General features: G+C 50.4%; 1 protein-coding gene across 1 annotated transcript in view; it reads right to left on the bottom strand.

The window, feature by feature from the left end:
* RFX4 (regulatory factor X4) overlaps window positions 1–18,429 on the bottom strand; it is a gene marked incomplete at both ends in the record, with an annotated part of 160,628 nt that extends 142,199 nt beyond the window's left edge. Inside the window, one exon of the mRNA XM_080706411.1 lies at window positions 18,387–18,429. Within this exon, the coding sequence (XP_080562537.1) occupies window positions 18,387–18,429 (43 nt within the window). The remainder of the gene's footprint in view (window positions 1–18,386) is intronic.
* Window positions 18,430–24,177: the final 5,748 nt, after the last annotated feature.

Here is a 24,177-nt window from a genome sequence, read left to right on the forward strand (position 1 = left end):
GAGGTGATGTTGGAGGGTGAAGACCTTGGGGAGTGGGCTGGTATGTGGAGAAGGAGTCAGGAGACCATGGTGGGAGAAGAGGGTGGGGAATTGCAGGAACAGGTCAGAAAGCCAGGAAGGGCCAAGGAGGTGGGGGGGACTCGCAGCGTGGTGAGATGTCACATTTAATCCAGGTACGCTAAGAAGCCATTGGAGGGTTCTGAACACGCCAGACAAAGGCACTGGCTCAAAAGGGGCAGCCTGCTAGGGGGTTACAGTCACTCACCCCAGTGTTGGTTTGTTTATGGGCTACCATGTGCGTGATGCTGGCTACGGGGTAGGGATACCACCTTGATAGACAGACAGTCTATATCTCCATGAAAGGTGGGGATTTATATGAAACTCAGCTACACAGAGATGGAATGGCTAAGAATGCCCTTGCAGAGGGGAAAAGGGAGCCTGGCCTCCTCTGGAAGCACTGGGGGATCTTCCTGGAGAGAGCAACATTAAGCGGACAGTGGAAGGCAGCAGCCTGTCAAGGTGGAGGACGTGCTCCTGGCAGGAGGAACAGCAAAGTTCCTGAAGCAGTGAGCGCCTTTACGAAACAGAGGAGTAGCCCAGCGCCACATTGGGGTGTTGATGGAGACAACCCTGGTTTGGCACTCAGAGAGGCTAAGGCGCAGGTGCACTTACAAGCCCGGTTTCTCTACTCCACACTGGGCTAAGAACTCAGGATCGTATTCAGCAGGTGGTTAGGAATCTCTGCAGTTTTCAAGTAGAATGTGAGGGCAAAGAGGCTCTGTCTGGCATGGCTACACGCAACTTCAGCAGCGAGAGAGAGAGGAGCCTGAGCATACCGAGTAGGGCGACTACATCACGTATCCAAACCTGGACACCTTCGAGCTTGAAAAAGCAGAATTGTTAGTAATATTGCCAGGACCACAGGCATAAGCCAGGATTGTCACAGACAAACCGGGATGTCACAGTTTTCCTCTGTGGATAGCCACTGTAATAGTCTAAGTCTTTGAGGCCTAAACTAAGACAGATGCAGGGAGGAAGCAAGGAAGGCCCAGATGAGGAAAGAGACAGTGCCCTGTTCTCCTCGGCAGACCCTGGGATCAGTGTCTCTGCAACTCCTCCTCATCACCCAGGGTCTCAGTCATAGTCCGATGCAGATGAATCCAAAGTGACATTAAGACCCTTCTCCTGGAATCAGCCTCCCAGTGCAAGCTTTCACAAGCACCATCATTACAGCTATGATTTGCCCGAGATCACACACCTGGGAAGTTGCTGAGCCCAGATTTGAATCTGACTTGAACTGTACCGTTAACCTATACTCTCACGGCCATATCTCGTGAGCTCTAAAGTCTCACTGTGAGCCAGTCATGGTAGCGCATGCCTGTAATCCCAATATCTGGGAAGCTGAGACAGGAGGATCACAGGTTCAAGGACACCCTCAGCAACTTATTGAGGCTCTCAGCAGCTTAACAAGATCATGTTTCAAAATTTAAAAAATAGGATTGGACGGTATAGCTCAGAGGTGAATGCCCCTAGTTCCATTTTAAACTTTGTCTAATAACAACGTACCAAACACGCAATGGATATTCAATACTGCTCCTGTTTTCCCTTTAGGAAAACTCGGTATATAACACTGCAAAGTGGGCAAAGAGATTAAGGGGTCAGTATTGCAATGTACAAAAATTAAGAAGGAAACCCCAACAATGTACCAGTGATGTTTATTCACAGATCACAAATGCTCCAAAACTCTCTAGAGACTGAGAAAATTAAACCTAAGCTTAGCGTTCAGTGCCATCTCCTGTCAAGGATAAATACAAGGTAAAAGCAGCTCTTTGCTATAAAAATATCCCCAAGAACACACACCAGCACTCATGGGCATTACTGCATGTCCAGGTTGTAAACATTTCATTTCCTCTCCATGTTTGAGGGGAACAAATTGGATCTACTATCTAATGTCAGCAGATTTATTCTTTATTTCTATAATTACAATATTGTAAAAACACACAGAAATCTGAATTACTGAAGCCAAGGCTACTTGTTTAGAACATCTGTCAATTCTTGACATCATTGCCTTTTCTACTCTTGGGACATTTTTGCTTTGCTGTGTGTGTGTGTGTGTGTGTGTGTGTGTGTGTGTTGCTGAGGCTGGCCTTGAACCTGCAATCCTCCTGTCTCAGCCTTCCACGTACTGGGATTATAAAGTGTGCGTGACCTCTCCCAGCTGGAAAGACATAATTCTAACCTTCCCCTGGTGACTGACTAGGTAAGCTCTGCCATCCTGGGCAAATTACTTAACCTCATGGGCTTCAATTTCTTTCCTGTATATTAAAAAACAAGAAAACCAAAACACTACCCCCACGAGGTTATGATGAGGATTAGAAAGAATAATAAAAAAAAAAACTCCTTGAGAGCGGATTGTGCCTCACTCTCTTGCTATTCCCTTGTACTCAGGACAAAGCACAGCACAGACTAGCAGATCCATAGAGTGCAGGAAAGGACAGGGAGGGAGGAAGAGGAATGGTCCAATGGGCCTCGCATCATGCCTGCCACCCCGTGGGCGCTCAGGAGAGGCTGGAGCATCTGGGGTTAATCTCCCCAGTGTTGGCGGGCTTGGACGAGATGCAGTGTCCCTTGTGATAAGGATGGATTGACTTGTATACTTAGTAAATATCTGTCAGGCGCTGTTTGTGCCGGGCACCCTGATGGATGCCACGCTCTGTGCTGATTATAAGGACACGAGGAGAGATCTTGAGAAATAAGCTTCCAGTAGACATAAAACAAAAAGAAGAAAGTACCTGCCTTTCAGACCCCAGGGGTAAGTGTATCCTGAGGCAAAAGCAGGACATTGGGAACTAGTCCCTTCCTTAGGACTAAGTGCTTTGGGGGTTTTGTTTTTTGGTACTGGGGATTGAACCCAGGGGGCACTTTACAGCTACATTCCAAGTTCTTTTATTATTTATTAGTATTGGGAATTGAAGCCAGGGGCATTCTACCTCTAACATACCCCTTCCCCGGGTCCTTATAATTAATTATTTTATCTTGAAGCAGGTCTGGCTAAGTTGCCAAGGGTCTCTTAATAAGTTGCTAAGGCTGGTCTCAAACCTGCAGTCTTCCTGGCTTAGCCTTCCTGGTACTGGAATTCAAGCATGTGCCACTGTGCTCAGCTTGATTTTTATTTATTTTAAATATATTTTTACTGGTGCATTGTAGTCTCACATCATAATGTAGTTCAGAATGACAGGGGCATTCATGCACTTGGTTAACTTCCCCGCGGTTCCCTTCCTGTTCATTTTCTTTTGAAACACGGTCTTGTTCAGTTGCCCAGGAGAGCCTCAAACTTGCAATTCTCCTGCCTCGGCCTCCCAGACTGCTGAGATGACACTCACTGTGCCTGGCTGACTACATGCTATTCATTGGTGTCAAGTGGCCTGATTGACACAAACAGCGTGAGCTTTGGGGCCATGACAAACTACGCTGGATGCTCACTTTTATATGTGATGGAAACACTCTGAGCCTCAGTTTCACCAAGCATAAAATGGAAACGAATGACCATGACAACTCACGGGTTTATACGGTAGTGTTTTATTTTATTTTTTTTATTTTTTGGCGGTACTGGGGGTAGAACCCAGGGGCTTTTCTACCTTCAGGCTATACTCCCAGACCTATTTTATATTTTATTTGGAAACAGGGTCTCACTAAGGTGCTGAGAGCCTCACTAAGTAGCAGAGGCTGGCTTCGAACCTGCGCGATCCTCCTGTCTCAGCCTCCCAAGCGTGGGGATTACAAGCGTGCGCCACCACGCCCGGCTTATGGTAGTGTTTTAAAAGACTGAACACGATAGAAGAATACGTCATATAAAATTGTCTTCTCCTCAATATGGTCCTTGTGTGTGTATGTAGCAGAGGGATCTTGAAAACCACCAGGGGACCACGGTAGGCACGTGAAGCACCTTCTATTTATTGACCTTTTACAGTGTGCCAGATCCTGAGCTGGTCTCTTTGTACAATCACTTAATCCTCACAAACCTCTCTGAAGTGGACACTTGAATAGCCCCACCTTACTGACCGGCAAACTAGAGCTCGGAGAGCTCACATAATTTGCTGTGTTCATCCATCCAACCGATGGCAAAGCCGGTTCTCAGCAAGCCATCAGACTCCAGAGCCTGCACCACAAGGATTCTGTCTGATTGCACACTATCACAAGCCACACAAATGGCTTTATCGAGGTTTTTATGGAAGATGTTTTCCTTTTAACAGCGAGGTTTTCATGTTGAACCTCTTCTAAGTGAAATCTTGCCTGTAATCGATAGGAAGCCTTGGATGATGTGTGTAATACGTTCAATTTGCCAAAACCCCTGGCAGGCAGAGCGATGTCAACCCCGCAGTGGTGTCAGGTGGAACTCAGAAGCTCCAAGAAAGATCAGAGATGAAGGGCCCATGCTCAACAAAGGCACCTGCAGAAAGAAGCGCCCATGGGTGTCCCTCAGGAAGCTGCCTGCTGCCAAAGCCAATGAGGTGCCTGCTGTGTCCACTCACCCACAGGCACTCGAGACGGTGAAATCCGAAGAGGTACCATGGGAATGGCTGTCTCTCACCAGGGTCAGGGATGCTTTGACCTCCTGCACCTCATGTGGTAGAGGGTGTGAGCTAGAATGCAAATCCTGGCTTCTAGCTGAAGGGTTTGGGGGGTGAGAAGGCAGCCTGGCTTTGGGGTGACAAGAATCCCTGTTCAAATCCTGCTTTGATGTTAGTGATTGGGCCTGGACATGTTGCCTGGGCTCTCTAAACCTCAGTGTCCTCATCTATAACATGAGGATAATAATACTATGGGCTGAATATAATGATTAAATGAGGTTATGTGTAAGTATTTAGCACTGTGCCTGGAAAATAGATTTATTAATCTGCCACCCAAATTTTAAAAATTCACTTGAATATTTTAAAAAAAACTAGTAATTCTGAAGATAATTCATTTCCCAACCAAAATGATTATCAACTACCAAAAGGATTTCCATCTAGTTTCTTTCCTGCCTCTCATCCGATCTCTCATTCCTTTCTCCTTGCCTCCATCCTCCCTTCTTCCTTCCTTTTATTCATTCCTGCTCAGAAATGGTCTCTGAATCTCTAGATTTTGATATACAATCATATTGCTTTGCTTGTTTTCATTTCTCTCAATACAAAATCAAAAACTTCGAAAGAACACAGGATCTGTACGGAGCACTCTTTTAGGTTCTTTACAGTGTCTTGGATCTCTCTGAAAACTCCCAGCAGGGCTCCTGTGACGCTCAGAGCTCAGCAGGCACTGGCCGTATGCACACAGGGCCGGGGTTGGGCGGACAGGTCCCCCATCCCCAGTGCCCCCTTAAGCTGAGCCCCACCAGGTAGCCGAGGTGGAGAATGCCCAGCAGCCTGGGCACCCGGAGGAACCCCGACAAAGCAGGGAGATCATTCATTCTTCTAATCCCAGCAAAGTTTTCAAACTTTAAAATGGAGTCTTGATTAGAAGAAAAACGTTTTTTCCCCCATTAAAATCCTGGCATTTCTAAAAAGGTCCCCTACTCAAACCACAGCAACCTCAAAAACTCTGCCCACTGAGTTGAAAATAAAAGTTCATGGAGACCGAAGGCGCTTTCACAAAAAACAGCTCAAGGCTTTAGAAATCTCCTTTCCAACGCTTAAAACTTTTAATGTTTTAACTGAGGGCTCCATGCCCTCTGGAATCTTCTTTGCAAACTCCCAGCACTTTCTCAGCCAGACATATTTATTGTCTACCATGCCAAATAATGCTTTATAGAGAAACCATTTTGTGTTTTAAAAAGAAATCATTAAGTAGAAGAAACAAAATTCCTAAAAACAAATTTTATCCCATCTATTAGTGGTTAAGGAAAACACGAATTAGTTGATTTTCTTTTTGGTGGCACACCCTCATCCTTCTCTCATGCTAGATGTTATTATCATCAGGGAAGCTGAACACCATGAAGAAAACCTGGCCAAGTGTTCTTAAGCAATTCATCCCAGCATAAATAGGCCCGACAGGCTCTTCAGTTCATTGCTAGAGCTGTATAAAATAACTAATAACTTCAAACAAAACTTGGCTGACTCATGAGCATTGAGATCCAGTACACAAATTATAAATAGGACATATGTATAAATACCCCACATTTAGGCTAATCATTCCATAAAAGATAACATGGAACTCAAAATAGTCACTGGCACTCATTTTTTTAAATTATAAACTTTAGCCAAGGCACAGTGGCACCTGTCTGTAATCCTAGTACTTGGGAGGCTGACACAGGAGGATCGCAGGTTTGAGGCTGTAAGTTAGCGTGTCATAGCTTAACAAGACCATTTCACACATTTTAATAAAAGGGCTGGGGTTGTAGCTTAGAGGTGGACTTTTTTCTGGGTTCAATTTTCAGTCGCACACACTCGCGCACGCGCGCTTTCTCTCATTTCGTAATATTCCAAGAAACCCTTCCTTCCTCCAAAGTCGAATGTAACCTTCAATCAGCATCAAGACTCAAAACAAACGCAATGACATCATTTTCTTCACAAAATGCATTTGGGCCTCCAAAACTGCTGCTTAGTGGTATAATTAGCAGTCACTAAGCACACTTTAGATCGTTCAAGTAACCCTGTCCAAATCTGGTTTAAAGACGAGGTCACTTGTGTTGACCGATGATGCATTTTCTGCAACATGATGGAATCAGGGGATCGGTGCTTATGACATGGTAATTCTCCATTCCTATGAAATAAAAACCTGCTATATTCGGCAATCTCACTCAGGCTGCATCTAAACAGTGCTGACCTTTAGTGTCACTGGGCAGTCAGGAAGCAGACAGGATGCAGAGTACTAACCAACCTTCACCATGCTCTGGCTCTCTCCAAAGCTTCTGCGTCCTTTTCCATTCAAACAAAATACCCACAACCAACACAAGACCCAACGTGCGTCCAGGTACTTTATGTAAGAATTACTGATTGTTCAGAGGCAGGTTACACTTTTAGACTTTATTGAGGATCAACGAACCACGAAAGTATAAACTACTCACATATTTTAAAGTGTTCCTGCTCTCCGGATCAGATGGGACATAACGGAAACCATCTAATCTACCGGCACAGATCATCCGGCCCTCGTTGCCTAAATTTGGGCCAAATTCAACTGAAAGCATAATGCTTGCATTTCGGCATTCTTTTCTGTTTCTTATAATCTCTCTCGTTCTCCTTTTCTAACATTTGAAGAATTAAACAACCACGATGTAGGTAAAAATCAAAGTATAAGGACAGAAACAAACCAAATTTTGTCATTTTGTGCATTTTGTCCTCACATTAAATCGTGTGTGGGTGTGGGTGTGCATGTGTACATACACACACACACAAGAAAGGCAAAAGAACATTAACTCTTTTTCTACATTTTACTAAAGGGAGTTTCAGATAATGACTCATTTGGAACTGAATTTTCCACTTCCTGAAAACCAAGTATACTAGGAATCGGTCTTAAAGCTGTGACTTTTGTGAGTATAAGAGGGAGGAGGCAGAGAGGGAGAGGGAAGGAAGGCTGCTGCTATCACAGGCCACACCTGGAAAGGCAAGGGGCCCTCAGGGTGCCTCTTGCAGGAAGGGGCAACACAAGGCTTTCTCTGAGCCCCCTGGAGCTGAACTGAGGCCGCCGGCAGGTGCTGCTTCTGCAAGGACACAGGGATGAAATTATGGTGAGCAGGAATGCAGGAGATGCCTTCTTCATGGGAAAGGTAGAAAAATGAAATGGAAATTAAACCTTTGGTCTAAATCCTTTCCAAAAGAAGGATTTCTCTTGACAGGCTGGGGCTGGCGGGCAGCTGGGTGGTAGAATGCTTGTCTGGCACATGTGAGGACTTGGTTCCGTCTCCAGCACCACAAACAAAATAAAAAAACGGAGGCTGAACTTACATAGTACAGAAAACATCTAGATAGGCACAAATGCTCTAAATGTTTTTCAGGATTCTTTTCCTTTTTTTTTTTTTCTTTCTAACTAGACACCTGGGGCATAAGAAAACTAGATAATTATTTTTAATAATATTAAGATGGCTTACTGAGCCTTTTTATTTTTAGAAGCCAGGTACTAAACCGAATACTCAGTATGCACAATATTGTTGTATTTTCATAAGAACCACAGGAAGTAGGGGGTATTTTCAGAAAGAAGGAAACTGAGGCTTAGAGAAGTTGGTATAATTTGCTATGGGTCTGGAAAGTGACAGTTCTGGAAAGTGACTGACCTGGTGTGTGTGTGTGTGTGTGTGTGTGTGTGTGTGTGTGTGTGTGTGTGTCACTTGGGATAGAGCCCAGGGGCATTCTACCTCCAAGCTACACCACAGTCTTATTATTTATTTATTTATTTATTATTTTGCGGTACTGGGGATGGAAACTAGGGGCATTCTACCTCTGAGCTATACCCCCAGCTCAATTTTTTTATTCTTTATTTTGAAGCAGGGTCTCACTGAGTTACAAAGGGCCTCACTAAGTAGTAGCTGAGGCTGTCTTGGAACTGCAATCCCTGTCTCAGCCTCCCACTATTTTATTTTTTATTTATTTATATTTTTGGTGGTACTGAGGATAGAACCCTTCTACCTCTGGGCTACACTCCCAGACCTATTTTATATTTTTTATTTGGAAACAGAGTCTCTTAAGCCAGAGAGGCTGGCTTCAAACCTGTGCGATCCTCCTGTCTCCACCTCCCAAGCGCGGGGATTACAAGCGTACGCCACGACACCCGGCTATTTTATTTTTATTTTGAGACAGCATCTCAGTAGGTTGGTGTGAGTCTCATTGTTCCCTGAAGCTGTCCTCAAACCTGTAGGTCCTCTCTGTCTCAGCCTCCCAAGTGCTGGGATTACCAGCATGTGCTACCACACCTGGCCTGACCCTGGATTTAAACCTTGGCTGTCTGAAGGTTTTATTTCAGGATATATCTGTGAATGGCTTCTAGATGCAAAATATTGTTAAATTACCTAAAAGCTATCATTCCTTAATGGCTTCTACTTCATGAGTTTATTCTTACCAACGTGTATGCTAACAAGGATGAAGTCTCAGAGACAAAGCCAGTGTTATATCCAGGTAGGTCCCAAAGAAGATAAAAGTTCATTTAGCATCTGAGGTAAAGATAGGAATGTTTTACTTACAGCCCTAGTTTTATCAATAATAATTTAAAATTTTGAGCCAGTGGTGGCGGTGCACACTTATAATCCCAGTACTTGGGAGGCTGAGACAGGAAGATCACAGGTTTGTAGTCAGCCTCCGCAACTTAGTGAGACCCATTACAAGATAATGAGACCCTCTTTTAAATTTATAAAAAGAGGAAGAAATAGGGCTGAGGGTGTATTTCAGAGGTAGAATGACCCTGGATTCAATCTCGAGTACCACAAAAAATAAACTGTCCCTATCGTTCAATGGACTATCTTAATTTTCTTTCATACAGAAAGAAAATTGCTTCTGCTAAAATTATATATGTTCTGTTGGACATCCTTTCCACTGCCACTCTCTCCCTCATGAAACAAAGAAAGAAGAGATACGCTGGCTTCATGACCGAGACTCTCAGAGACAGTCTAGGCTGAGAGTTGTTCACTGAAATCCTGGTTCTCCATTCCCCCCATCCCCTCCAACATCTTTTCCTCCTAAAGAGAGTCTCGTTGCAGAAAATGGGTTGGACCTATTACATATGTATTTAAAAATGCATCTAAAAAGGTATTTAGAGAATTTAGTGTATGCCTGGCACAGGAAAATAATAAACATTAGTATTTACTTATGTATTTATTTATGTATTTATTTATGTATTTATTATTTATTTATTTATGTGGTGCTGGGTATTAAACCCAGAGGCATTCTACCATCGAGCTACATCCCTGCACCATTTTTTTTTCTTCTTTATTTTGAAACAGGGTCTCGCTATGTTGCAGAGGGCTTCACTAAGTAGCTGAAGCTGGCCATGAACCTGCAATCCTCCTGTCTCGGCCTCCCAAGTACTGGGATTACAAGCGTGTGCCACCACACCTGGCTAAATGTTAGCTTTTAAAATACAAATGAAAAGTAAAGTAGATCAGGGTGTGGTGGCACACACTTATAATCCCAGAATTTGGAAGGATGAGACAGGAGGATGGCGGTTCACTGACAGCCTCAGCTACTACTTAATGAGGCCCTTTGCAACTCAGTGAGACCCTGTTTCAAAATAATAAAAAACTGGGCTGGGGGTGTGGCTCAGAGATAGAATGTCAGAAAAGAAAGAAAAGTGTTTCACTTGCAGCTTGCATTCTGCTTCAGGAAAGTGAGGCCCTGAAGGTCGGTCTTGCAACCCACGCAATCGCAATCGAGGCCCAGTCGCTCCCTTGTGCATTGGGAACGTGTCCAAGACCCCAGTGAACGTCTGAAACCACAGATAGTATCAGGCCCTAGGTGCACTGTGCTTTTTTCTTGTACGTACATACCTCAATGTAAACTTTGATGTACCAATTGGGCACACTAAGGGATTAACAACAACTGATAATAATAAGATAGAACAATCATAATAATACACTGCAATAAAAGTTATTTAAAACTTATGAGTTGTCTATTTCTGGAACTTTCCTCGTAATATTTCCAGACTGTGGCTGACCATGGGGAACTGAAACTAGATAGTAAAACCACGGATAAGGGGAACTGTTGTCCATCCTGTCTGCCCAGCATCTCAGCCTCGAGCTCTGATGGTCCCTTTAGGGTCTTGTTTTTGTTTTGTGGTGCTGGGGATTGAGCCCAGGGGCATTCTCCTCTGAGCTACACCCCAAGCCTTATTTTATTTATTTATTTATTTATTTATTTATTTGTATTTATTTTGTGGTCCTGGGGATGGAACCCAAGGGCATTCTACCTCTGAGATACAACCCCCCAGCCCTATATTTTATTATTTTGAAACAGGGTCTCACTAAGTAGTAGCTGAGGCTCTCTGTGAACCCAGAGCCTCCAGTCTCAGCCTCCCAAATGCTGGGATTACAAGCATGTACCACCATGCCTGGCTATTTGTTTATTTATTTACTTATTTATTTATTTTGTGGTACTGGGGGTGGAACCCAGGGGCTTTTCTACCTCTGGGCTATACTCCCAGACCTATTTTATACTTTATTTGGAAACAGGGTCTCAGTGAGTTGCTGAGAGCCTCACTAAGTAGCTGAGGCTGGCTTTGAACCTGTGTGATCCTCCTATCTTAGCCTCCCAAGCGCTGGGATTAACAAACAGGCGCCACCTCGCCTGGCTATCTCTTTTTTTTTTTTTTTAATTTTGAAAGAGGGTCTCATTAAGTTGCTGAGGGCCTTGCTAAGTGGCTGAGGCTGGCCTTGAACCTGTGACTCTCCTGTCTTTGCCTCTGAAGTTGGCCTCCATGTAAATAAACTGAGCACAATAGCAGTCCTCTCTTTATGGGGTTATTGTGAGCATTATGTAGAGAGTGCGTTTAAATTAAATTGCTTAGCCAAGTGAAGACATGTGGCAAATACTGAGTATACGTTCTTGATTCCCACCTTCCCCGTTTCATGCTCACAGCAGCTCTAGCTGGTCGTCATTACCTCAGTCCCATAAGAAAACCAAGGCTCCTCAAAGTTCCCAGACCAGAGGTGCGCAGCCGTGGCCAAGCCACCCTGCCAGTGTAGCCGCCTTCCCATCCCCAGATTTTTATCCTTGTTGTCCAGACAGGGTTTTCCTTTAGAGTGGAAATCCATCCCTTACAGAAATTCCCTAGTTTTGTATTTACTTGTTTGTCTCAAATTTATGCTCTGGAGGAACAGAGACAGCATTTTTGTTACGCTCAATATCTAGTAGAGTGGCAGGCACATAGGAGACACATAGTTTTTCAGGAAGTAAAGGAAGGAAGGAAGGAAGGAAGGAAGGAAGGAAGGAAGGAAGGAAATGTCCATGTATTCATCTGTATTCAGTGTACGATACATGCCATCTCATCTCTGCCATCATCTAAGACCACCTTCAAATGCAGAATATACATGACTCCCTCCGAAGGCTTTTCTCTGGAGCCCCAAAAGGACGTGACTTATTTCTCCATTCTTGTCTACACACTTCCCTTCTCACCAGTGAGATTCAAATCCACCTAAAATCCAGAGTCCCAACCACACGCAGGTGTAGCCTCCTAGCAGTGTTGAGGAAAAGGGGGCTGGGAGGGAGAGGAAAGGGCTTCCCCAGCGTGGCCTCCCATCTAGCTCTGCCATGTACAGATTGTGAGCTCAGGCAAGTTTCAGGCCCTCTTTCACCCTATGCAGAGTTCTAGCAGGCTTAAATGGCTACTGTGTGAGTGGCCTGTTAAGGGGCTGGCAGCCGGTACTCAGCAAGAGAGTACTGCTTTTAGGCTTCACAAGGACCCTGTTTTCCTGTCCATTGTAGAACTCATCACTCTCAGTGCTCACCGTTTTACAGAGAGCCTCGCTAAGCTGCCAAGGCTGGCCACGCACCATGATCCTCCTGTCTCAGCCACACAAACACTGAGATTACACACCATGCCTGGCACCTTCTCTCATCAAAAAATTCTTGAAGTCTCTGACAGCAGGGACTGTGGCTTCCTTTATCTCCAGGGTTGGCCACCCAGCGGGTACTCAAGATTGAATAAAATCTGTGGTATTCTTTTCTTTACCATCGACCTGATACCTCTACATGAGCTATGAGTTCATTCTCTTGCCCTCAAACCTTAATAAAATTGCAAGTGTCGCACACCAGAGTGGAAGGGTAAAAGTGACATGGAAGATGTCTCCCACCTTTGCCGTCCAGCAGAGCTTTGGGGCCCCTGAAGGGGCAGCTGAAGAGTGTCCCAAGCGGCCTGGAGAACATGCAGGGTGAGCTCTCCCGGCCCGTGGGAGCGGAGCTCTGACTGGCTGAGGTTCTACTTTGTGATGTCATAATTTTATACCTGCTCAGCCTTTTTTTTTTTTTTTTTGGCAAAAATGTCAAGGCAAACACACACCAACCTGGCTCAGGATCATAATCTTAAAATGTTGGAAGTGGAAGAGAAGGGACCCTGTGCTTCCTAATCATGCCTCTCTCTCAAGGAGTGTTTGGGGGAAAGCGGTGTCCATAGAACTATTTTTAAAAACCAAATACACAGCGGATTAATTCTCACTGTGGATGTCAAAAGATGCACTCGACACAGGCGTGCCACTGAATATTAGAATTTCAGCCAGAGCACGGATATCTTTACATCCAGCCCATTCACTTTCAGATGAGGCAGCAGTCTTCCGCGAAGGAGCAGGGGCCATTTGCCCCAAGACTCATGAAGGAGAGGTGGCTAGGTGCAAGAAGAGAGTTCTTTCTAAAATCCAGAGCCGTGGAGAGAGTAATGCATGGTTTTCCGTTGAGGGTGGCATGCTGGCAAATTGACCAGTGTATATTTCTTTCCAACATACTTTGAAGACCAACATGCCGGCTGCAACGCCTACAAGCACTTCGATGCTTCGTAAATAGACAATGAACACAGCTCCATAAAATCTAGCGTTTTTTAGTAAATCCTCTTGGGATGCAGGGAGTTGACCAGAGGGCTAAGAAATTCCCTTCAGCTAACACTGGGAGAGGAAATTTAAAAAAAAAATTTTTTTTTAAAGATAGTTATTCAAACTTTTTTTTTCTTTTGGTGATACAGGGGATTGAACCAAAGGCCATTCTACCTCTAAGCTACACCACCCAGCCCTTTTTATCTTTTTTTGTTTTGAAACAGGGTCTTGCTAGGTTGCTGGGAGACTTCCTATCTGCCATCCTCCTGTCTGTCTCCCAAGTACTGGGATTTTGACTCTTAAAATCCCAAGTGACTCCCCAAAATATCTAAATACATTATTAGTTTGGGGAGAGATTCTGTAATTGTGCTGGGTCATAGTTCAGGTGGTGCTCACCAGCTCCCAAGTTGCTTGCGGGATTCTTTAATAATGTCAAACCAAATGACTCTGAGAGTCCCAGCCTGGGCGCTGTCTAACCCTTCATCTTCCGGGCAGTGAGAATAACCTCGGAAGAGTAGTTTTACCTAAAGTCGCTTTACTAGTGGCTGGGCCAGAATCCCAACTCAGCGCTTTTCTGGCTGTACAAAGAACTGGGGATCGGGAGAGGATCCGATGGGATCCCCTCCTCACCCCTCCCCAGAAGATGTGTGCTATCCACCTCCTTCTCGTGCCCGCCTCGTCCCCACTCGTCGTCCTTTCAGATCCGGGTTGAGGAGGGGGATGAGAAAATTCCTCCCGGGCGACCCACGGGTCGTGGGGAAGAAAAGCCGACCGGTTCACGCTGGCGAGCCAGCGGCTCCTGGGGAGGCGGGCGGGCTGCCCAGCTGGCGCCTAACCTCGGGACAGGGGGAGGTGGGAAGGGGAGGCGGGGTGCGAGCGAGGGTGCTCCGGCGGGCTGGGAAAAGGTGTAACTGCTGGGGAGAAACCAGAGACCTCGGCGCCTCTGGGAAGTAGGACGGTCCAGCACTCACACAGCGCCGGGGAGGCCCCGCGCAAACTCCGCTCCCCTCCCCGCGCCCGGCGCCTTTGTCGCCGGCCTCTGCCCCTGGCTGCGGCTCCTGCCCTCGGGTCCCCGCCCCCTGAAGTCACCCCAACTGCACTCATAATATTTAGCTTTGCGCCGCGTCTGTTTTCCACACCATCTTCCAGCAGTCTCCATGGTGACGCGCTGGGGAGTGGAACGCCCAGGCTCCGGCTAACTTTTCTGGGTCCCTGGGTCCCCCAGGCCGGGTGGGAAAGCGCGCTGCCCCAGGCCGCCCTGCAAAATCGCGCGCGGGCCGGGGGACTCTGCCTGCGGGCGGCGTCCGCGCTCACAAGGGTGCAGCCGCGGGGCCGGGGGACTCCAGGAGGACGCGACACTCATTTGACCCCGCTGTCAAACCCAGACGCCGGCGCTTAGCAGGTGGCAGAGGTGGGGGCACGCACGCCCCCCTCGCCGGCCACACACACGCGCCCGGGGAGGGCGAGACAGCCTGGTCCCGGCGCGGGAGCGCGGCCCAGACCTCCCTCGGCCTTCGGTGCCCGCAGGGGTTCCCTGGGCCGCCGAGGCCCGCTCCGTCTCCAGGGCTGCGCCTGCAGCCGGCTTCCCTGGGTGCGCTCTGCCCCGTGAGCACAGCGCCAAAGACACTGGACGTCCCCAGCTGGGGGCCCTCGGAGCCCCGCGGGGCCTTAGGGTGAGCCGGGGGCCGGTGGACCAGAGCGTCCCTCCCGCCTCAGTGGGGCCCCGAGAATCCAGGTCTGGCTCCGGGGGTGCTTTGGCAGCCCCAGCTCTGCATTCTAGCGATCCCGGCGGGAAATGAAGAGGGGCAGAAATTTCCAGCAGAAACTCTACAGTACGCCCCTCTAACGCGGGGTCCCGTTGGACAAGAAACGGCCCTTCCGTTGCGCAGGCGACCGATCTGGCCGGGCCCCCTCGGCCCGAAGTTCTCAGAGGCCGAAAATTCTACCCACGTCCCCACCCCACCCGCCCCGTTCTCGAATTTCGGGGTCACTTGAGTAACACGCTCTCCCTAAGCGGGGCAGCCGGCATCGGACACGCCCGCGGCCCGCGAGGAGAAGAACCGTCACGCACGAGGCTCAGCACCCACTTCTGCGCAGCACCCACTTCTGCGCAGCACCCACTTCTGCGCAGCGCTGGGGCGGCCGGGGCGCGCGGGGAGCGGGGCGAGCTCGGCCACCTGCCGCCCGCGGCCTCCGCGGCCCTCGGGAGCTCGGCGTTAGGGCCAGAATCGCCTCCCCGAGGGCTTTGCTCGGTCCTGCCGGGCGGCCAGCGAGCGCTCCGGAGGCGCGCGCCGCTCCCCGGGCTTCCCCGACGGGTCCATTGTCTTAACCGCACACTTGTTGAGTATTTTGGGAAAACCCAAGGCTCGATGCACGGAACAAAGGGACAAGTCTCCGCAGGTCACGCTGAAGTGGCCCCAAAGCAGGCCACTAGAGCCCCGGCCCCAGCAAAATTATTCTCTAGGCCCGAGGCACTTCGCGGGGATTTTCCTTTTAAGAGTTAGGGGCGATGGCTCTGCTCGCTGGCCTCTCTGCCTCTCTCTCTCTCTCTCTCTCTCTCTCTCTCTCTCTCTCTCTCTCTCTCTCTCTCTCTCTCATCCTGGAAGCTGTCTGATCCTGGACACACACTTGTGTGAGTCGGTTACTCGAGCCCTTTCCGAACGAAATACGAACAGCAAATATTTGTGTTTTTAGTCGAGCGCGATCTTATATGAAATAAGGAGGTAGAATCAAACTGCTTCCTGGAGCACAGGTCTCGGGCCAGCCGTGGAGAAAGGTTCTTTACATAACAAGGGAAACTCATAAGAAAATCTAATTGGGTTAAATTCTCGGGAAGGGGGTGAGGAAAGCCCCCCCCCCAATCCCAGCCGCACTTTGGCAAGGCCCACGGAAATGTCACCTGGCGCGCCTGGAATGATTTCTCAACATTGTCACTTCCCAGAACTTTGAATTTTGAGTTCAGGAGGGCGACCCACAGATATCTCTTAGGACGAAAGGGGAAGGGTGGATGGGGGGGTGTTAGTTTTCAGGACCCGCCAGGGGTGTTTGCCTTGGAGGTCGAGGTAGCCAGTGACCCCATGACCAGATATATCCAGGACAGAAAACAGACAGCAACCACAGCTCCGTGGTCACTGGAAAGCACCCCAGGGGCTTGAGCCCGTGTGAGAATGTCAGCTAAAAACCCCAGGGGGACATAGAAAGTCTGAGATGTGAACAGTCCCCAAGACCCTGCATGGGACCTTTGCAAATACTTAGCCTTTGCACATTCCGCAGGAATGGGTTGAATTTTGTCAAATATATTAACTTTTAATGTTGGGGTGCTCAGGAGGTACACCGTTTTTTGCAAGCGCTTGATGTATAAAAGTAGGGAAGAAGGGTTCTTTTCCATTTCTGGGTTCCAGCTAGAGTCCCTAGCAGGGCCTATGGTCCCCTTCTTGCCATCTGCATACAGGATAGAGGACTTGGAAGATCCAGTCTCTCCCTGGGGGTTCACACCCACTCAGGCAAGTGGAATCTGGAAGGGTCCTGACTGAGACCAGAGGTAGACAGTCACCCCCAGAAAACTGAAGATGCCTGATAGTCAGCGGCTCTGGGGTCCCAGCCACAGGGCTGCAGCAGAGGCCAAGAGAGACCTGAAATCTTCCTGCAGGGACCGAGGAAAGACCATCTGGGGTGACACCCAGAAGACCCCAGCCCCACTGCACAGCCTTTTCCAACCAGCCTAGAAATGGCGCTGGGGAGGGATTCCATGTGATTCTGTGCTCACGTAAGGGCCCAGTGTTAGGGCCCGCCGAGACTGGAGAGCACTTGTTGCTGAGCGCCGCAATGCCTAGCAGCGATGTTCCCGGGCATTCTCCACGGCTTCGAGTCAAGCTGCTGCCTCCACGGATGCTGCCCTGATGCCCCAGGCAGCCTCTCCCCAGCCCTTCATCCCCAGAAAGCCCCAGGCTGCGGCGGGGCGGGAAGGGAGACCTCCGCTAGGAGAGGGAGCGAACTTTGCAGGGTCCTGGGGAGAGGAGCTCAGATCTAAACCTTCTGCGGTTCTTCAAAGGTTGAACGGTTCCCTGGAGAACGAACCGAGGTGTCGGGCATGTGGGTGGCAAAAGATTTCTTGTCTTCTTCCTTCTTGTTAAGCACCGTCGCGACCCTAAAACCTGATGTCCAGGACCAGCGGCCCCCTAACTGCAACTGCGGAGGGTTTGCAGGCCTCTGCGGCCGCCCGGCGTCCCACTCGCAGTGTTACAGCATCGCAGTGAGCGGGTCGTGCTCCTTCTCTGCAGAAGGGCTACAGCCCGCCCTGGACAGCCCTGGCTCGGCCTCTCTCGGTGCGGCGGGTCCCCGGGACCACCGGGCTCGCCGCCGCCGCCCGCTCCAGCTGCGCGTCCCCTGCAGCCCCGGAGCCTCGGTCCCCACCTCCCGAGCGCGGGGCGAAGCCGTCGCCCTCCCCCGCCCCCGGGGCGTTCCGCTCGGCTTCCCGTCCCTCCACCAGACCCGGGCGCACCGCTAACCGCCCCCTCCCGGGGGCCCCCAGGTCCCCAGGAAAAACCGGGCCCAGGAGGGGGCGGTCCGCTCGCAAAGTTTCTGAAAGTGTCAGGTCGAGCTCGCCCGCGAGCCAGCGCATCTTTTACGTAACTTTGTGGCCGGGACCAGCGAAAGCGCGCTCCTCGGAGTGCGCGCGCGCCTACGCACACTCACACACACACGTTTGCACACTCACACGCACACACGCCCATGCATTCGCTCCCACACTCAGCGCCGAGTCGAAAGCTTGTGCGTGCTCGGCGTTAGCCCCTCGGTTCTCCACTGTCAAGCTGACCCGTCTGAACTTTCTGCAACTCTTTCTAAAGTTCCCCTTCTCCCTCCCCTGCCCTCCCAGGGTCCCCCCAGCGCCGCCCCCGGCAGGACTAACCTGTGGAATCCATGTCGGGTTCCTCCAGTAACCCACAATGCATGCTCTTCCCATGGACAGCACAGGCGCCCCCCAAAAGTCCTGGTGTTTGGGGATCCCTGTGCTAGAGATGCCGCGGAGGGAGGGAGGCTCAGAGGGAGGAGGCCGAAGGATAAAGGAGCGAAGGGGGAGAAAGAAAGGAAAAGAAGGGCGAGAGGCGAGCTGGGCGAAGGGGGAGAGGGAGGAAGAGCGAGCGGGCGAGCAGGGGACACTCAGTAATCCAGCCGGGCAAAGCCAAACCCGTCAAAATGTTTGCGGATGTTTCATGGGAAAAACCATCATTTTATAGGAGCCCGATGGGAGCGGTGTCATTGATAGGCCAGCCGGCCTGATGAATGGCCGCTCGTCAGATGGGGCCGTGGCTAGGCGCACTGTGAAGCCCATTGTGGGCCTGTTTTGAATAAGAAAAGCCGCCTCCGAAAAGGGGGGCTCGGAGCGACGCAATCGCAGCCCTCCGACTTCCCCTTCCATTATAGCATTCGCAACGTTTTTCTATTTAAAGTTCCAGAGGCCTTCTCCAGCCCTCGCCCGGCACTCATTATGGGCGAAATCAAAATTGGCTTAGATGTGGCCCCCTCCCCCTCCGACCCCTCCCCGAATCGGGCCCCGCTTCGGGGGCAGGGGGCTCGGGGAGCCTGGGGGAGCTCCTGCACCCACGAGTGGGCCCCACGACTCCTTTCAATGCCCTTGGGTGCTGCTCCCCCCCCCCGTTTGCGTCCCGGTTTAGATTTGGGGTGAGGGCCCTGGGAACGTGGGGAGGGCGTGTGTTGGCTCCCCCCACGCAGACCCGCGGACACGCGTGGGGGAGTGGAAGGCGCGGGGCGGAGAGGGGTCTCTGGAGCCTTAAGGCCCACCCCAGCCTGGGTGTGAGGGCAGGGGGGCGAGGGCCCGGCTCGCCGGCCCTGGAGCTCTGCTTTCTGGGGTCCACGTTCTTCACCCCGGCTCTCTGCTGTTCCTGTCCCCCCTCCCGCCCGCCCCGACCCTCGTCTCGGTCTCTGGGTCCCTGGGCCGCTTCCTGGGCTGCTGTCTCTGTCCAGCCCCAGCCCCCATGTCTCTTTGTCTCTCCCTGGGGCTCGGCCCCTCTCCCTCTCTACCCCCCCCCCAGGTCTCTCTGACCCGCCCCCCGCGCCGCTTCCCGTAACTCTGTCTGTCAGTCCGTCTGCGCCCCGGCCCCCCCTCGGCGCTCGCTCCCCCCTCCCCGGTCCCCGCACCGGCCGCGAAGTTGTGGGAAGCCGGGGCGTCCAAGGGGGACGCGGCTTTCCCAGGGACCCCCCCCCACCCTCGGCCGTGTTTTAAGTGCAGAGGGAGGGGGCGAGGGCTGGGGGGCTGGAAGTGGAAGTGGGGGGGCGGCTGCCTCTCCCGCGGGCCCGATAAAGTGGCAGTTCGCGGGTCGGCCGCGCTGTGATTAGAATATGAATGGAGCTCGGCGGGCGGAAGAGAAAGGCGGATTACCCGGGTGCTTTGACCATGGACAGAGGCAGCGCCGGCCCGGCCGGCGGGGGCGGGCGGGTCCCCAGCGCCGCGCGGCTGCGAAGACTCCGGCCCGGGACCCCGGCCGGGCACCGCTTCCCGCGACCCTGGCTGGAGCCCCCGGGACCCCCGTCCCAAGTCCCGCTAAGTGCGATGGGGGGGGGCACCAGCACGTGCCGAGTTAAGGTCACGGTGCGGGGCGGGGGGAGGGGGCTGCTTCAAACCCGCCCGCCGGGCAGAGTGGGGTTCAAATCCCAGCTTTGAAATTTTCTTAATCGTCCGGGCCTCAGCTTCCTCATCCGTGAAACAGGGAAAGATGCGCGCTTTGTAACCCCAGCACTTGGGAGGCTGAGACAGGAGGAGCGCAGGTTCGAGGGCAGCCTCAGTCATTTACCGAGCCTCTCTGCAACTTAGCGAGACCCTGTATCAAAATAATATAGGGTTAGCCGGGCGTGTGGCTCACGCTTGTCATCCCAGCATTCGGGAGGCTGAGACAGGAGGATCGCGGTTCGCAGATAGCCTCAGCTACTCAGTGAGGCCCTTCGCAACTCAGTGAGACCCTGCTTCAAAATAAAGAATAAAGAATAGGGCAGGGGGTGTAGCTCGGAGGTAGAATGCCCCTGGGTTTAATCTCCAGTAACGCTAATAATTAATAATAATAATAATAATAATAATAATAATAATAAAGGGTTGAGGTGTATAGCTCAGCGGTAGAACATCCTTGGGTTCAATCCCCAGCACCTCTCGGTTCGGAGGAAGATTAAGTGGGGTGTGAAAGGGGCCGGGCGATTGCGGTTTCCTCTGCTGGGAGCACTTCGACATCTCTCCCTCCCAGCAAATCTTGTGTGTGCCCGCCTCCCTCCAGACACCCTGGTCTCCCAGGTTCCCGCTCGCTAGGAGAGGAAGCTCTGCTCGGGTCGCTGCCGGCTCGGGCTCCATCAGCCCGTTTGTTTCTACAGAAAATTTGCTCACAACCTGGTGCCCGGAGCCCAGAACGGCGCAGGCACGTTATTTTGGGCCGCAGCGGCTGGGGAAGGCAAAGGGGGTGGAGAAAACCTTTTGGCTCAAAAGCGACTGTGATGACCCCCGCACGCTGCCGACTGGACTGCGGGGCTGAAGTCTGAGGTCTGAGAGGCAGGTCCCTGCGCCTTCTCTGTCGGTGAAACGGCTTCAGCCGGCAGGAGGGGCCCTTGGCCAGGTGCGCTCCGATGGCCTCCGGGAGGGTCCCGGGAATGGAGAGCTGCCCCCTCCCTGTCCGTCGGAGAGTCTCTGATGGATGGATGCTGTGGGGCAGAGGGTCTCCGGAAGGCTGAGGAGACCATGGTTGCCACCGTGACTATTTCAATGATTGCGTGTAAGGTGGAGGATTGAGGTGGGAAGGGCATTCCCCCAGCCCTTGTGCCCTGAGCTTACATGGAGCTAGGGGAGATAGGTAACATATAATATATATTAATAATTATCCATAAAGCATCATATATTTGGTACTGGGAACAGAACCCAGGGCATTCTACTTCTGAGCTACACCCCCAGCCCTATTTTTTTATTTATTTTGAAACTGGGTCTCACTGAGTTGCAAAGGGCCTAAGTAGCTGAGGTTGTCCACAAACTGTGATCGTTGTGTCTCCGCCTCCCGAATGCTGGGATTACAAGCGTGTGCCACCGCACCCAGCAATACAATATAATTAGATCATAAAGATTGTCTGCTGCTTACCACAGTGGTAGGGGGCTATCAGGGAGGGCCTCTCCGAGAAGGTGACATTGAGTTAAATATAATGCCATCTAGCCAGGCATGGTGTTGCACACCTAACCTAGTACCTGAGAGGCTGACACAGGAGGATTGCAGGTTCAAGAACTCAGGAACCTAGGAAGACCCGATTTCAAAACAACAACAACAAAAAAAAAGTAAATTTAATAGGGCAGAGGGTGTGGCTTAGAGATTAAATGCCCCCCCTGCATTCATTCCCCGGTAACACACACACACACACACACACACACACACACACACACACACACGCTATTTAGGGACTGGTCATAGGGTGTGTTCCTTTATAAAAATTCACCGAACTGTGTACACTTCTAGTTTTGTGTGTTTTTCTGAGTGTATTTCATATTTCAATAAAATGTTTGCTTAGATTTAGTACTGATGACATTATAAAATCAATGGCTATTTACTATTTATGTATTGATTAAACTATATATTTCCGCCATGATAGGCATTTTCCCCATGTGATATCATTTAATTCTCACCATGCGGTTAATGCCTGTGTATTAACATTGTCCTCACTTTTAGAGAGGGGAATACCTGGGGTCAGTGTGGCTCTTGCCCTGGACAAGCACACGAACCCAGTGATGAAGGACCCAGACCCCGTCCTCTAGAAGTTCAAGGTCTAAAGTGAAGGTAGCAGCCAGGTGTGGCGCACACTTGAAATCCCAGAGCTTGGGAAGCTGAGACAGGAGGATCGCGCAGGTTTGAAGCCAGCCTCGGCTACTTAGTGAGGCTCTCAGCAACTTAGTGAGACCCTGTTTCCAAATAAAATATAAAATAGGTCTGGGAGAGCCAGGCATGGTGGCGCACGCTTGTAATCCCCGCGCTTGGGAGGCGGAGACAGGAGGATCATGCTGGTTCAAAGCCAGCCTCACTGTTTAAGATACCCTGTTTCCAAATTTAAAAACAAAACAAAACAAAACAAAACAAAAATATATATATATGTTTGTGTGTGTGTGTGTGTGTGTGTGTGTGTGTGTGTGTGTGTATGGGTCTGGGAGTGTAGCCCGGAGGTAGAAGGGTTTCCAGGAACCCCAGTACCACACACACAAAAAAGAAAATATATATATAGAGAGAGAGGGAGAAAGAGAGGTCTGGGAGTATAGCCCGGAGGTAGAAAGCCCCTGGGTTTCATCCTTTCATCCCCAGTACCACAAAAATAAATAAATAAATAAATAAATAAATAAATAAATAAATAAATAAATAAAGTGAAGGTAGCATGGTAGGTGCAGAAGGATCCCAGGGGTATGTGATGGGCCTGGGAGCCTGGTGTCACCCAGGCCTCCTGGAGGGAATGATGTCCAGGCCAAGAGCTGAATGAACCAGATCAAGTGCTTGGGGACTGTGAAGGCAGACACAAGGGCAAAAGGAGCGTGTTTGTGGGTGTTTGGGGTGAGAGGCTGGCCTGGCTACATGCAGTACTGAGGGAAATGGGCAGGCCAGTTCCTCCCAGGGACAGGCACACTACCGTGCTGGGAAATCTATCCTGCAGGACTTTTGAGCAAGCCGGGTGTGGTGGTGCGTGCTGCCTGTGATCCCAGCTCTTGGGAGGCTGAGACAGGAGGATGGAAGAGCCCAGGCTCTTTCAAAAATAAAATGGGCTGACCGGGTGTGGTGGCACACGCTTGTAATCCCCCCCCCCCCCCGCTTGGGAGGCGGAGACAGGAGGATCGCGCAGGTTTGAAGCCAGCCATGCTGGCTTAGGAGACCCTGTTTCCAAATTTTAAAAATATATAAAATAGTTCTGGGAGTATAGCCTGGAGGTATAAGGGTTTCCAGGAGCCCCAGTACCACCAAAAAAAGAATTAAATTAAATTAAAAGGGCTGGGGGTGTAGCTTGGAGGAAGAACAGCACCAGGTTTACTCCCCAGTGCCATAAATAAATAAATAAATAAATAAATAAATAAATAAATAAATGGAGGAAAGAAGGAAGCGTTTTGAGTATACAGGACTAACTTTGCCTTTCGGGGGGATCACCGTGCTATACTGTGGCTGCAGGAGGGGGTTGGCTGCTGGAGGCAGATGACTTGTAGGTACAGGGCAGCGGGCCAGGGCTCAGGAGGCACTGAGGAACTGAGGAAGCACCTCCCCAGCCTTGGTGCTGCTCAGCCATGGCCAGTGAGGGGAGGGAGAGGGGCTGTCTAGGTCCAGCTTGGGCGATGATTAGCTATTGGTACCATTCATGGAGATGGACCAGTTCTGGGGGAGGAGAATGGCGGGAGGAGAGAGATTTGACAGCAGGCAGAGGTGGCTTAAAGTGGCCATAAGCTTCCCTGATGGGCCTGGTGAGCAGGCGGAGCCACGCAGGTGGGAGTTGGCATGGCTTTCGCAGACCTGGCAGCCCCTGGAGTGTATGGATGGGCACAGTGCTCTCAGCCTCTACTGCAGCCTCCACGGTCTCTGGCCTTCCCATCCGAGCACATCACCGTGATCACCTACATCTCCAATGTGAAAGTTGGTCTTGCATATTCAAATCCTTCTGTCCCTTTCCACATTTTCCCTGGCTTCTCTTCCCAC

This window comes from Muscardinus avellanarius, assembly GCF_963383645.1.
Source record: "Muscardinus avellanarius genome assembly, chromosome: 11".
NCBI lineage: Eukaryota > Metazoa > Chordata > Mammalia > Rodentia > Gliridae > Muscardinus > Muscardinus avellanarius.